Genomic DNA, 16,290 nt, shown 5'->3' with positions numbered 1-16,290 from the left:
GTCAACCTTTGTTCACATTGTATTTTCAACTTCAGTTAAGCGTGTAAGGTCAATTAATTAATTTTTTTTTTTTACTTTAGAAAGAGCAAACGCAGAAATAATTGAGAGACAGCCTTGCGTTAGAGGAGAGAAATGAAGACCAGTTTCGTTTTAAAGATGTAATTAACGTTTAGGTGTAATTTGGATAAATAATTCTTGTCTATTTCAAGTTGAGCAGTCATAAATTTTATTTATTAATTTTATTGCAAAGCTGTTATCAATTTTATATTACCTATTCGTTACTAGTAATATCCTTTTTAAATTATGCCCACCACACCAGTAGCGTAACAACGCCTTGGCATTGGGGCAGGTGCCAAGGGCGCCGGTACCAGAAGGGCTCCACTGACAGGCCAAGCTGTTTCGATGCCCAAGGCTAGCTGACAAAATGGCACCCCTAGATGATGTCGCATCAGAATGCGAGCAGGGTGAAATTAATTTTCGCCAAATGGCGTGTTTTCAGAGGGCGAATAAAGCATATATGCATCCTTAAATCTGAGTACATACTCCTGCATAGATCTATTTTCTGCCAGAACGTAATTTTGAAAGAACCAATCAGGCAACCGCTTCATCAGCGCATGCACAACAGTTCGCAATTTATGCACCGTGTACGTTCTACGATACTCAATAAGTTATAAATAATGTATGTATAGCGTTTTTGTGCTTGCTATATAAAGAGGTAATCGTAAATATTGTGATTTATAATTTAAATACCGCCCCCCCCCCCCCCAGAAGGCCTCCGTAGCCGAGTGGGCAGGAGCGGGAGTGCAATAGCACACGCTCTTTGAGTAGGCCGGGGTTCAAGCTCCTGACTGCTGAATCCGGTCGATCTGCCAACCCGTACTGGACCAGCGTGGCAGATTATGGTCCATTTCCCTCAGCATGAATTGTTGAGGCGGCTTCCATCCTGCAGTGCACTTTACTTTTAAAATCACCCCAGGAACGCCATCAATTAAAGCGCAAAGTAGGACAAAACCCCCTTAGTTAAAGTAAAGCATGAAAAAAGCCCCCATTTTTTCGTTTTCGGTCTTTAACACCATTATAAAAATTTTAGTAATTTTAATAATGACGTAATCCTGAAGAATATTATAATCTTTGCCTGTGTTGGTTCACTCTACTTGATTTTTTTTTTTTTTTTTTTTTTTTTGTCTACCTGAATAATCCTACAAAAGTGACCTGATGCACTCAGGTCACGATTTAGTGATCATGTATGTGACCTCACTTTGTATCTTAGCAGCCTGAAAGGCGTTAAATCAGAATTAACCTCAAGTCACTGCTGGGGAGGGTAAGTCAGGAGTGTGTATATAAGGCTACTAGATTTAACCTGAGGCATCCCACTTCATCTACCATAGTGTTAACGTCTGTGGTATTATACTGTTGTTGTGAGCTTTGTAGTGTTTTTAAAAATTGGTTATACTCTTTAAGTGACCTGAAAAATCGGTCTTTCTTCAATCACCATGGAGATCATCAAGAATAATAAAGGAGGTTCTAAACTGTGCGCAGAAAGCAACTTATACACCAAGAAGAGCTCAAACAGTAGACGAATAAGTTGGGAATGTTCGCAGAGGAATGCACTTTCTTGCAAAGATTCTGCTCATACAGATTTAGAGGTGAAGCAACTACTTTCTGTGACTGAACACAGCCACGACCCAGATCCTAACAAGGTTAAAGCAGCCGAAGTAAGGAGCACCATAAAGATAGCTGCTTTGACCAACAGGGTCAGAGCTGCATATATTGTTGCAGAAGCCATATGTCAACAACCACTTTAAGTCCGTTGTGCCATTGGTCAGCTAGACTCTTTGAAACGTAACGTTCAATGTTTACAGAAAGGAGCATTTCCAAAGGACCTAACACTTGTCGTTGCATCCAGCCACCAGCTCTTCCGGATGGACTACTTCCAGTATTCATGAGAAAGATTCCTCCCGGTTCCACCACAGTTACGGAATGTCCATCAGGCAACCACTAATGAGGAGGCTCGCACCAACAACTTATGCGAGAGTTAGAATTTTGCTTTCCATGGGCCTGTGGTGCATGACCACCCAACCATCTGGAAGGCCATTGAAAGTATTAGAAAGGATCAGGCGGTATCAACAGCCCTGATTAAGGATTCTCACGGTGAGCCTCCAAGAAAACGAGTCAAACGTGCCACAAAGGAGTATCAACAGCGTTTGAAGAACCGTTGTCTAGACTATGTGAATGAGAGAGAGACCTTGAGGGAATATCTGAATGGCATAGATCACAGCATCAGGTGGAAGAAAAATGAACTTTAAATGAACCTTAACGCTTAATGAGATTTTCAATATTCTGCTTTATTTGTTTGATTTTTTATAGATACGGTATGATGTTCCTTTTATTATGTTCATTTTTATGATTGTGTAAATAAGTTCGTTCTTCTGTAAAGCAGTGAGCTATAGATTTATAATGCAAGCGTTTATAATTTATAATTAGATAGTATGAATCAGAGCTGTAATACTCAATACGTTCTACGTTGATAATAATATTTGTAAAATAATAAGAGGAGTTTCCCTCAATATAGTACGTAGAACACTTCAGTATGATACCCTCCAGAAATTAAAACGGAAAAAACGAAGAAAACCGACAACTAACAGGTAACATTAGAGTAAAATATAAATAATTACAAAACCAATTTAACACAATTCAAATCAATTTAAAACAATTAAAAATCAAATTAACGCAATTAAAAGAATCTAACGAAAATATTCAAAGCGATTTTCCTTCCTGAAGCTGCCAACGCTTTTCGACCGTATGTCGTGATCACAGGAATGAAAATTAACGAATCGGGTTAAACCTGAAACTTAAATACTGTAGTGATTATTTGTCTTCGCGCATGCGCGTAAAGGTCCACGCATCGGAGATCAAATATGGCTGCCGAACATTAACAGAATTCTCGCGTAATTTAATTTCTACGGTTTCTGTAATTAATAGTCCCGTATAATTACGTTGAACATTAAGTATTTTGGCCTCGTTAAATAAAAAAGTACGTTTTTGGTTAATGGCACGAAAGGCTAATTCTGACACTGCTGAACGAGAAGCTCGAACTGAGGCTTCTGCTGATTTACACGAATATTAAGAGAAAATCGCGTCGAACCTTGGTAAGACTAGTCGCAATCACCGCAAGAAATGCGAAGAAAGTTTCAAGAAAGAACCGAGCGATTGTTCAGTATAGTGTGTAATTTCCGTATTGGCCTGGCCACAATTTTAAATTCGGTATCTTTTAAAGAATCTATTAAGCTGTTTGTGCCACTGTTCAACGTATGGGACAGAAATAAAGTATTTTTTGATGTTACTATTGTTGGTTGGTGTAGTGTTTTGTATTCTATCCTTAGCCTGTACCCTAATCCGGTATATTATTTAACATATACCAAATAATATCTAATGTGTATTCAACGTTTACATTCGTAAATAACGAAGTAACATCTAGTGAGAATAAATTGTCATTGTCGCCGAGTCTACAGTCTTTAAGATTATTAAATAATGTATCGTAGTTCTTAATCCCAAATTGTATTACCTGTCTAAAGGGTTTTATAATGTTATATACACGTGTGGCTAAGGATGAAAATGCCGAGTTCCTGTAGGAAACAATAGGTCGAATAGGAAACCCAGTCTTGTATAATTTTACCTGACCGAAAAGTGCAGGACTATTGTATGTTCTTGCCTTCAATTCCTTTAACTGGGCCATAGTCATGTAGTCGTTTTTTCGATACGTGGTTTTTTTTATCCCATAGTTTTTTTTCCCTAGGGTGTTCTATCCTACACTGCTCCTGAACAGTGTTAAGTACGTATCCTGTCACTAATGGCCGATGTTTCAATAAATAGTGGAAATAGAAAAATGAAGTTATTATTAGCCATATGGTGCAAGGAAGCCTGAGGCTTATGCTGCACCAGTCAAAAAAAAATTTTCTGATCTACCCCAAGAGAGAGAGAGAAATAAAAGGGAATCACCAAGGAAGAGAAGAATGATGATATCCAGCTCAGGACCCTGGGTGTGCCAAGCCCATACTCACCAGATGGGAGCCCCTGGGGTTAAGTTATTGAAAAAAAAAAATGGTTATTTTATTACAAAAACAAAGATGCAATATATTGTATTCCGTCCCTCTTATTTGTATCTGGCACAAATAATGTTCCATTTTGCAGCTCAGATAGATTTAAGGACTGGAAATATGTAAATCCAAACATTCTATTTTTGTGTTGTGTTGTAACGAATTCTGATTCTCAGAATTCGTTACAACACAACCAATTTCACAAAATGGAAATTGGTAGAAAAGGTCTTCAAAAATGTGGACTAATTGACGACGTTGCACAAGCAGCACTAAGAAGCGAAATTTCGAAAATAATATTAAAATGTATATTGTTCTCTGCTGAAAATAATTTGACATTTCGTGGACAAGTTCGTTAAACAGAGGTCCGATTGCACGTACTTATTATTATTTATTATGATTTTACCAATTATCGAAAAAAAGGCGTGTAGCCACGAATTTGCCAAGGGCGCCAAAAACCTAGCTACGCCTCTGCCCACCACAACAGTGTGTAGGGGCACAGTCTTCACACAAAAATATTTTCTGAAAACCAATGATTTAAAGAATACTATGGAACCCTTACATGCATGAATTGTTTAATAAATTCAAATAGTGAAGTCGCAGCCTTTGCAGTATTTTATTTATTTAACACCTGCTGATTCTCAGAAACTGTGGGAATAAAAGGTTCCACGTCCTTGCAGACGATATCAGAATACTTTAATCTGAAGATAAGAGAACAAGATTTCTGAAAGTGCAGATGGCATAAAAGATTCATTAAAAACATAATTCTCTCTTTCTTCTATCGGTAGCCTTTCGGTCCATCGATAATGAAGCAAATATTAACGCTTGTGGTGTCTAGTAAGTAATGATATATATTTTCATTTTGAGGCTATACGTTATTTATTTATTGCACATGAAACGATAGAAAAGAGGTTTCTTATATTTTATCACTTTTCGAAGTATTCCGTCATTTTCATGGAAAATTCTATACATTTGCATCCTACTTAACACTCAGATTTGCTCAAATTATCTTATTATTATTAGCCATATGGTGCAAAGAAGCCTGAGACTTTTGCTGAATCAGCCAAAAAAATTTTTCCGAATTAAAATAAATAAATTTTCTGTTTATACTCCGGGACGACCAAACGGTATTAGAATTTATAGTGAATATGCATGTGTTGAGAGTTGAAGTAGAAGATACTTCCTAAAAGAGAGAGAGAGAGAGAGAGAGAGAGAAAAAAGAAAATCACCAAGAAAGAGAAGAATGATGATATCAAAGCTCAGGACCCTGGTGTGCCAAGCCCATACTCACCAGATGTGAGCCCCTGGGGTTAAATTAGATTAATCTTAATTATAAGCTCGCTTGAAAAATATTTACACAATATTTCAGTGTTTGCTTACACTGACAGCTGCTTCCATATTTATTTTTTTTAACTCAGACGTTCACAATTCCTACCTTCCAGAATATCAGCAATAAATGACTACGCAACTGTCCAAGTGTTAAAAAATACCAGTGATAGTCGTTTGATTAGCTGCGACGTGATGATCGTTTGGCTAGATGCCACTAGTAGTCGTTTGGCGAGAGATCTGTTGAGTAATAATGGATTAATCTTTTGTACGAGTTCCATGTACAGATCTTTTCCTGTTGATACCATCGCATAAGATGGATGGAACAACGCACAGTTCTGTTGCTTGGATTGTGTTACTTTCCCCAGCAGGAGAAGGAAGTAATTGCCCCGCTGTATAAAGCAGGGGTTACGCTGCACCTCGAGTACGCAAACTGGTAACTGTAAGGGAGACCTGATTGAACTTTTAAGGCCTTAAATGGATTGAGTAAATTAAATGCGGATGGCATCAACTCTTTCTGGGACGATACACATAGATAAGGGGATATACATTTAAACCGAAAAAGGATTGTTGCAGGATAGATGTGCGTAAATTTGCTTTCAGCCAGAGAGACTGATTGTTGGAACAAGCTTCCATCTGGTATCGAAGTAGATAGTCTGAATAAATTTAAAAAAGGATTAGACAAATTACTAGAGGAGATAGAGAGATGAGATGAGTAGCGGTTTTTTTTTTTTTTTTTTGGCTGATGCTATATAAGTTTGCTTCCTAGCATCATTTGCCACTAATGATAATAATCGGCAGCGGAAAAAGTAACATGTTTTTGCGTGAGTTATTCCAGGTTTTGTAGTCAGCACAATATATATAAAAAAAAAAAAAAAAAACTGTTCGTTAACCACAATTATCTATACAAATACATAATATGGGGGCATATGCTCTTGGAGAATTTTATACCCAGATTTAGATTGGCACCTACACTAAACCATACTACTCTTGCCCTAGCAGACACCTGCCAAAACAGATGCTTAGTCTACTTCAAACACTTGATTGTGACTTTTTTTCTCTTTACAACAAATTTGGCACGCAACCAGAAGCAGCTTGACTCCACAACAGAAAGGAAAATTCATTCTTGAGAGCTTGCCATCAAAGTCTTTATAGCCTCTGGGATTAAGGCGTTCCGAGAGGTTATCACATCTTGAATCATAAATGGTTGCTTTAGAATTCTAAATTCAGTACCTTATCTCAAGCTGTATATCATGAACATACATTATGCTGCCACTTTATTAGTTACACCTATCGAGTAGCGTGTTGAGCCTCCTTTAGCCTTCAAAACAGCCTGAATTCGTCTAGGCATGGATTGAACAAGTTGCTGAAAACGTTGTGCAGGAATGGAGTACCATGCAGACATGAGTGTGTCACGCAGTTCCTTGAGATTCGACGGAGGTGTAGGCCTGCAGCGAACAGCCCTTTCCAGCTCATCCCAAAGATGTTCAATAGAATTGAGATCCACTAACTGAGCGGGCCACTGCTGCAAAGAAAAGTCATTGTCATGTTCCTGGAACCATTCCATAGTGATTCGGGCTTTGTGCACCGGCGCATTATCCTGCTGGAAGTAACCAGCAGACAGGATAAACTGTCAACATGAACGGATGCACTTGGTCAGCAACGACGTGGCATTCAGACGTGAATCTATGGGTATCAATGGACCCAATGTTTGCCAAGAAAACATCCCCCACTACCTTGCATAGTAGTCGTCAGACATGACGGGTCCATATTGTTTTCGCCAAATTCTGAGCCTTCCATCAACATGATGCACCAGGAACTTCAACTCGTCAGACCAAGCAACTGTTTTCCAATCCTCGATAGTCCAGTGCTGGTGTTGCTGTGCCCACAGGAGGCGTGCTCTCTTGTTCTTCATTGATAACAAGGGTATGCGATGTGGTCGTCGGCTGTTGTAGCCCATTCGCGACAAAGTGCGACTAGTGGTTCGTTGCGATATTTTGTTCTGCGCACCAAGGTTGTATTCTGACGTGATGTGCAACATTGTGGCCCGTCTGTTTGCTCGCACAATTCTAGCCATCCTCCTCTGACCTCTCTCATCAACAAGTTATCTTCCACAGGAGTGCCGTTGAGAGGATGTTTTCTGTTCGTTGCACCATTCTCGATATACCCTTGAAACTGTGGTGCGTGAAAAGTTCAGGAAAACTGCCGTTTCAGAAATGCTTTGTCAAGCACGTCTTGCACCTACTTCCATGCCACATTCGAAGTTCGTTAGAATACTTCTTTTCCTCTTTCTTGCTACGGCTTGTAACGCTTAACTGATACTAGAGAGATTGTTCTGCTGCATTTATATCCACAACTGTGGTAATGTGACTTACAACATTGTGGGGCAAACCATTTGTATGCACAGCAGAAGTGTTTTTTTTTTTTTTTTTTTTTTTTGGTAGTTGTTGGCGCATAGGCTTCTGTGGCCATAATGCACCTCCCAAGGTTTTTGCAGTACATTGATCCAAGCCCGAGGCAGGAATCGAAGCCGCGACCTTTGGGTTGCCAGGCAGGCACTTTACCCACCCGGCTAGCCCGGTCGGCAGAAGTGTACCTAATAAAGTGGCAGCACAGTAGTGCATAGTTATAGAATGTGCGTCCGTCCACTCTCGCCACAGGTACAGTTGGCATCACCAGTCAACCCTAAGGAGGTTAGTTTCCCTTTAGGGAGCCATGAACTGTCAGTATAAATGTGAAAAGTTCCGGGGTATTCCACTTAGGTGGTTTTGGACTAACCATTGCCACCTGAGGCAGAAATCTTTTCGTAACCACACCTCTGGTTTCCTGCTCCCAATTTGTTTGCCATAGCTCATGGAGCTTTGTGGCTGTTCTTTTTCTCTCAGCTTTGATGGTGTTGGCTGTATCAAAGGCTATCCCCAGAAATTCTGTGGGCATGCCCTTTTTTAGTCTATAATATAAGACTTTTTCGGCTACTTTCAGATAAAGTGGAAGAGCACCAGCCAACACCTGCAGTGCCGGTATCATCACAGTACAGCATACGCTGGTGATAGTGAGGAGAATTGTCCTCTGTATCGTTTCAAGTTTAACATAACTTCCCCCCCCCCCCATTTACTATGGCCGAGCGAGTAAACCACACACCAGTTCCATAGGTTATAACAGGTATGAACACTGCATGGTATATGACTGCCAGGGTCTTTCTTTTGAACCCCCAGTCTGCTCGACTGATCCTGGCAATCGTGCCTGCGTAATTCCTCACTTTCTTTTCCAAGTAAGCCAGGTGGATGTAAAAAGTTAATTTTGGATCAAAGACAATTCCAAGGCATTTTTTAGTTCTTTTACCATTTTGATAGTGGTTGTAATAATTTTAATTTGTGAAAGTCTTCTTATGTCTAAATGCATTGCCTTTTAGAAGTATTGATTTGGTTTGTTCAGGCGATATTTTGAGAATGTGCATTTATGCCACTTCTGCAGCTGCAAGATGGCGACATTTGATCTTTGCTCTACAACCACTCGCGAGTTACCTTTTATAAGGATAATTAAGTCATCCGCAAAGGCTAGGCTTTCCACCGGGATGGGACTTCTTTAGTTCTCGCAGATTTTGAAAACAAATGCAGACGAGAGCCTGCTGGGAATTTTGTTTATACCGCCACCGTAACACAGTAGTTATAATCACCGTCCTCTCCACACTGGATGGAAAAGTCCCGTGTTCAAATCCTGTCAATGACGAGAGAAACTTATGGGTTTTTTCCACTCTGGCTGAATTATTGGTCTCAGGCGTGGACAGCAAGGTACCTCCCCACTTTCCCGGATATATATATATACACATGGAAACAATAAATAAATAATAATAATTTCCGGTTTCTATTTGTCTGATTTTAATGAAATTTGTGATCTGATAAATCTTTCAAAGAGACAAATATAAAATTTCATATAACTCTGTGCACTGCGAGTCGAGTTGTTAGAAGCGGATGGAGGAGGCAGAGGATGAACATGGAGAAGACAGACTCTTTTCGCATGTAATGTGAAAGCGCCTAAAAATGTAAACTCTTTTTTCATGGTTATCAGGAAATATCAGTCTAATCTACGAAATATACTTGACTGCTCTTCAATGAGGTGAATGAGAAACAACAGCTGGCTCTCAACAGTTATGTAATGACAATAAATGTTCTAGAAACATTTATTGCCTCAGCAGTTGACTCCGTATTGGGCAATACACTAATCAGCGCACGCACACCAATAAAGTTTTAAAAGTTTATATTTCATTAAAAACCATTCTGATGTTAATTTCTTCTAAAGTTTTCTTTTATTTTTTCCCTTACATTCCTAATTTAAAATAAACCTTTTCTATTGATAATGAAATATATTTGTAATGTATTTGAAATATGTTTTTTTATGTTTTCCGTATTGAGCCTTTGACACTTCTTGATATGCATGACATCCGTGATTTCGTTCAAGCAAAACATTAAATTACATAAGCAAACAAGAAAAATAAATATATTCTCATTTTGATTTATCATTTTTTTTTATTTCATATAAAACCTGATTAATGTTAAACAGAGAAGTTTCGAAAAATATTTCACGAATATTATCGAAAAAGAATTTTTAAAAAATCAGATTTAAGTTAAAAATATCCGCTGAATTGTGTTATATTTGTCTATATTCAGCTCTCGTGGGTAAATAAGAGTCTGCATATGCACCATGGAAAAAGCATGCTTAAGTTCGATTCTCGTTGCCTGCTTAAGAAGTCCCCCATTCTCCGAAGAAATTCGAATCTAAATCTCTACAAACAAGTGACAAGCGGTGAAACCACAGTACTGTCACAGAGAATGAGTTTTTAGTAGTAAAACTTACTGGAATTTCTTCACTTTTCTGTTTTATAATTATGTTAAATTTACTGTATTAATTATGTTGGTTTCGTAATTGATTACTTTTAAAATTGAATAATTAGTTCGAACACTACATTAAATCATTCACACATCCATCTAAATTACGATGGCGAAAATTGAAAGTTTAAAATAGGTTATAGGGTGCAGTTCTATATTAAAAAATGTAGGTTTTATAAAGTGTTCACCATTTTAAATTTTGTTATACGGATAATACTCGTATACTAGTTTTACAAATTACTTTGTGATGATATTTCTGTAATTCAAGTTATTTTATCTACCAATAAGTGGGATTTTCATGGGAAATAATAAGCACAGCACGGCGTGACACACAATGATAGGAGAAAATTGCCTCTCTTGATTCACTCGTATTGCAGTTGTAGCAATCACAGTATTGTCGCTTGTACTTTCTGTGAGATATATGGGGAGGTTTATAGCAATGGTGGCGTATTTCTGTGTGCCAGATAGATATAGGAGTGCTAAAATCTACGATTCAGCACTCCTATAGCAAGAAATACGCCGCTATTTGCTAAAATTCCTGATGGCGTACCAGAAAGATCTTGGATGAGAAGGAATGTTTGAAAAAGTAAATAGATACCATTGGCAATCATGAAACTGGGGGATCAGCAGTTATTCAAGTGAGAAGGACCATGCCAGGTGGCGCTCTCCCGAGTGATTTACCCCCAGGTCGGATCATCAAGCTTTGGTTCCAAATGAGGTAATTTTAGTGAAGATTTTGTTAGGGAAACGGATGATATTTTCTGTAATAATGTACATTTTAAATTAAATTAAATTCATTAATTAATTTAAAAATTTGTAAAAAACTTTTTCTGTAATTTTCTGGAACAGATGGAATAAACATTATTAACAAGATGTCAGTTTTCAAAGGGAGTAAAGAGCTTCCATGGAGGCTTATAAAGCAAAAACCCAATGAAGACTTGTTTGCAAAATATAGGATCGTGCTGGACAAATTCTGCAAGATAGGTATTATTGTACATTTCTTCAGATACATGATAGGAGGAATTATATAATGAGTATCAATTAAATCTAGACTTGAAGAACCCTGAAAAGCTTATGGGGATATTTTTAGGCCCCTGCCGTAGTTGGTAGAAGGGACTTGCTTTGTAGACTATAATTCGTTTGAAGAGGAAGAGCAAGGATCTTTGCTAGTTTCACAGAAGGGGCCTTAAGGATTCAGGGAAAACTTCTAATCCGAGAGTCAGATTAGTGGCATGGACCACTAATCTGACAGTTACACTTGAATACTTCTATACAACCTCAAATTACCACATTAACAGAAAAAATGTAATGAAATTAGGGCTCAAATCACTAGGAGAAGCAGCCTACACGGAAATATTTCTTAAGCTATAAACGATGTTCTAGGAAAGCAAACAGTAATCGAATATAAAATTTAACTTGTTTATTTAGTACTTTAGTAAGTGTTGTAAACAAAATGAATAAACTTTTCTTTTTTCCTAGTCAAGTCAATAAACACTAATGCAAGAATGGTTACTATTAAGCTGTTTACTATGATATGATTTCATCACAGTAAACAGTATATATACCGTAGAGATAGTGGAAGTGAATTACGTTTTTACCAAAAGTTGTTGAAATTCGACTAGATCATATTCCGGTGTGTGTTAAGCGCCAAAGCAACTGAGCTATGAGGTGTAACTATATTGTGTCTCTAAATTTCAAGTGTTCATTGATTGATTTGCCAGTTTGCTAGACGAAAAATTCGGGTTTCCTGCATGTAAAAAAACATGCAACCATCGCCTGAAACCGACTAACTCGGCCATGATGTGAAAAAAGCCCATAAAAATTCCTCCTGTCATTGATGGGATTCGAACACAATCGTTTGCCGCCCGGTGTGCCACCTGAGAAGGTCGAAATCATTTCAGGAATTCGATCTTGTCCAGGTGGAAGGCGGTAAAGGAAAGATGATGGGAGAGGGGAAGGGTTATAGGTTAAAAGACAGCAAAGAGTATGATAAAAATCTGTGGCCAAGTTGAACAGGTTAAGTGTGATTGCTTCAAGTGACTTCACCTAATCTCTTACAGATCGGAAATCGTGGACCAGCAACGCACCAAGTATGATCAGATTTTTAAACAAGCTGGCTGAATGTTATTTATTCCATTAGGTCCGAGAGAGAGCTCATAAGTTCTTGATCTAATTCTCACCAGCTATACGAGCTTACATTATGTATATAAGAGCGTGCAGAAACCGACAGTGATCAAAACGTAATAAAAATGGGTACAGCCCAGAGGTATTTCAATGCAAAAGACAAGCGATTCAGTTTCAAAGGAGGGGATGGGGGGACTACAGCAGATTGAGGAAGTTTTTGGGCTCTGTTCACTAGAGAAATAACGTATGTTTGATGATACGAATGCATTACGGGTCCTGGAGGCCACTAAACATATTCATTCAGTGAAGAATGAACGATTCCAACACGGAGGATAACAACAGATAGTGCAGAGATTTAATCATATTACAAACTATATCGAAATAAATATTCATATGGTAATTATAAGCATATTTATAACAAAACCACTGATAGAGTGAAACAGGCGAAAGATGAACATGAAAAATCATTAGCAAAGAGAGCTAATAATGGGGACAATGAGTTCTATTCGCATGGGAATCTAAGAAAGAGAATAAATCCTTACAAGATAGCACCAGCGGAATCATAGGCAATCAAGATGATGTGATAGATGAATTAAATATATACCTCGCAACGATCTGTACAAGTCGTAAAGTGTGTTTAGTGTCAAGCGGCACCAGGGATTTCCCCCATCTCCGCGTTGGTTGCATTGTGATGGATGTGCCAGTTTACTGGAAATGCCAGAGATTCAAGAGTGTATGGATATTGTACATGTGTAGTGTCGTGTACCGTTGTTCATCTGGTCATTTAGCCGCTGGACCCCTACTGAGGCCCAACGTTGCCCCACTTTCGCCCCGTGGAGGCATACCAGGAAACACCAGTAGACTAAGATTAACTCTGGCAGGTCCTGCCACCTAATTTCCTGAGATTTCAGTGGCTAGGACCTATAATAAAAAAAAAAAAAAAAAAAAACGCGTACGCGTCGCGGAAGCGCTAGGAGAACAAGTCGTAGGCGCATCAGCAACTTAGACTATATTGCACTTTATATAATATGCCCGTAAATCGTGTGTGTGTTTTGTGGTCGATTTGCCGTTTGCTGGACGAAAAACACGAGTTCCGGGCCAGGATATCCTTTCCAGAGACCAACTAACTCAGCCACATTGTCCATAAAAAATTCCTCGTGTTACTGACAGGATTCGAACTCAGGTCTTTTCCATCCGGTGTGGGGAGGCCGACGATTATATCAACTGGGCTATCTGCGAGGTCACTGTCCAAATTACTCTAAATCCGGTTATACTAGAGACAATATTATAAAAATATTAGTATTAATAAAAGGTCTGCGCTGTAGCACAGTGGTATCGTCACCGTCCTCCCCACAACGGTTGGAAAAGGCTCGGATTCGAATCCCATCGATGACGGGAGGAACTTTAATGGACTTTTTTCACTCCGTGGCTGGGTTAGTCGGTCTCAGGCGAAGATAGAAAAAACCTTGCTATCTACGCCTGAGACCGACGAACTGAGCCACGGAGTAAAAAACAAGTCTGTTTGCTGGACGAAAAAAACCCCAGTTTCTGGGGTTTTTCATCCAGAAAACAGACAAATCGACCAGAGAACACAAGCAATTGACAGACATAAGACACAGCAAGGCAGATGAATTTAATTGTTCAGGTGGCCTAAATATAATATAATAGTATTAATAAAGGCAAATCGACACAAGGAATCCAAGCTTGTTCAGAAATGCTATAATGGATTTCTTCAAGATTAATATTAACGAAATACAGTATATCATGGGTCTTAAAGGGAAAATCTTTTTAAAAAAAAAAAGTAAACTGCAGCCATTATCGACCCACTGCAGGATGGAAGCCTCCTCAACAATCCATGCTAAGGGAAAATCTTGTATTTATGTATAAACTCGAGAAGTTTTTTTATTTGTTTTTTTTTTTTTTTTAATGAGCATTAGCAACTAAGGCTATATTGCTCCGGGGATATGCGGTGGTCATTTCCTGACCTTTCCGCTTCCTCCGTATGTGGTGGTCACGGGCTCGAACCCCGGTCTAATCAAGAAGCGTGTGCTACGCACTGCTGCTCCTGCCCACCTGGCTACGGAGGCGCCAACTCGAGAAGTATGGCCTATCGTAAATAATATCAGAAAATGTCACGCTAGGGTCACTCGGAATATTAAATCAACTTACCCAAGTGTGTTATATTCGTCAATTGCGTGTGTTCTCTGGTCGATTTGCCTGTTTTGCTGGACGAAAATCCCGAATTTCCGGGGGAAAAAACCTCCCTATGTCTGAGACCGACTAACTCCGAAAAAACTCCTCATGTCATTGACGGGATTTGAACCAAACCATAAGGGCCTTTTCCACCAGGTGTGGGAAGGACAGTGACGATGCCCCTGTGCTACACGCGAAGAATGGGAGTTAATATAGGAGAGATTAAGTGTTTGCTCTCTATAAGCCAATGGTTTCAGCAATGGTTTATATGGCATTAGTTCCCCCCCTAAACAATAGAGAAGCTGAATGAATGTTTGCTAAATGCCAGAGATAGTGCAAGTGTTAATTTGGGTATTTGTTAATTTGTGTTAATTTGCGTTTTTTTTTTTTTTTAATTTATTAGTTAAAGCGGTCCCAGCCAACCAATGGCAACCCCGCTCTCAGTTACACATACCGTATTTCCCCATGTATAAGACGCACCTTTTTTCGAAAAATTTGGGGTCTAATAACTGGGAGCGTCTTATACAGTGGTTGTAGATTTTTTTTTTACTTGCATTTCCCGCTTGTTGTCTTCGCGCTCATTGTTTCGTACTTGTTACCGGTATATTAAGTTACGTTTTGCCACGTTCTGCCCAGAAATGGCTGAGAAAAGAGTTTCGTACAGTGCTGCTGAATTCAAGTTAAAAGTGATCCAGTTTGCAAAAGTCAATGGAAATCGTGCTGCTGAACGTAAGTTTGGTCCTCCTCCAACTGAGAAAACAATCCGAGACTGGCTACGGGAAGAAGAAACCCTACTGAAAACACCACGGCAGAAGAAGGCCATGAGAGGCAAGTCAGCAAAATGGCCTGATTTAGAGAAGGAATTGAAGATATGGATTGAAGAGCAAAGGGCAATTGGGATTCCTGTGCCCACAAAGATGGTTCAGCATGAGGCAAGAAGAACTGCTGATGAAAAAGAAGTTACTGATTTCAAAGGAGGACACAATTGGTGCTTTAGGTTCATGAAACGGAATGGACTAAGCATGCGTACACGCACCAGACTTGCCCAAAAGATGCCTGAAAGCTATGAGCAGAAGGTCCTTGAATTTCATCGTTTTGTCATTCAATGTCGGAAGACACATCAGTTTGAGTTGGGACAGATTGCAAATATGGACGAAGTCCCCATTCAGTTGATGTCCAAAGTAACAGAACTGTTGATAAGAAGGGAGTGAAAACTGTAACTGTGAAAACAAGTGGACATGAAAAGAGCCATTATATAGTTCTAGCTTGTTGTGCCGACGGAACCAAGCTGCCTCCTATGCCGATTTTCAAACGCAAAACAATGCCAAAAGAAGACGTTCCTCGAGGAGTGATTGTCCACGTTCGTGACAAGGGTTGGATGGGATGAAGATCTGGTTTGAGAAAGTTTGGAGCAGGAGACCAGGTGGGCTCTTACGCAAACCTGCCCTATTGGTGCTTGATCAGTTCAGGGCACACATAACAAAAAACACAAAGATTGCTGCAGAGCAAAAAACAAAACTTGCCGTCATACCTGGAGGCTTGACATCCCAGCTCCAACCACTTGATGTCAGCATTAACAAACCCTTCAAAGCTGCCATAAGAGACGAATGAAACCAATGGATGAAGTCTTCTGGGGACAATTTGACACCAGCAGGAAGAGTGAAGAA

General features: G+C 39.2%; 1 protein-coding gene across 1 annotated transcript in view; it reads left to right on the top strand.

Moving 5' to 3' along the window:
• The first annotated feature begins 1,852 nt into the window (after positions 1-1,852).
• LOC150089483 (pancreatic lipase-related protein 2-like) overlaps positions 1,853-16,290 on the top strand; it is a 50,624-nt gene continuing 36,186 nt past the window's right edge. Inside the window, exon 1 of the mRNA XM_090390002.1 lies at positions 1,853-1,991. Coding sequence (XP_090246128.1) covers positions 1,853-1,991 — 139 coding nt within the window. The remainder of the gene's footprint in view (positions 1,992-16,290) is intronic.

This window comes from Mastigoproctus giganteus, chromosome 2, assembly GCF_048544385.1.
Source record: "Mastigoproctus giganteus isolate SK-2022 chromosome 2, ASM4854438v1, whole genome shotgun sequence".
Classification (NCBI taxonomy): Eukaryota; Metazoa; Arthropoda; class Arachnida; order Uropygi; family Thelyphonidae; genus Mastigoproctus; species Mastigoproctus giganteus.
This window is presented reverse-complemented; position numbering and strand designations above follow the sequence as displayed.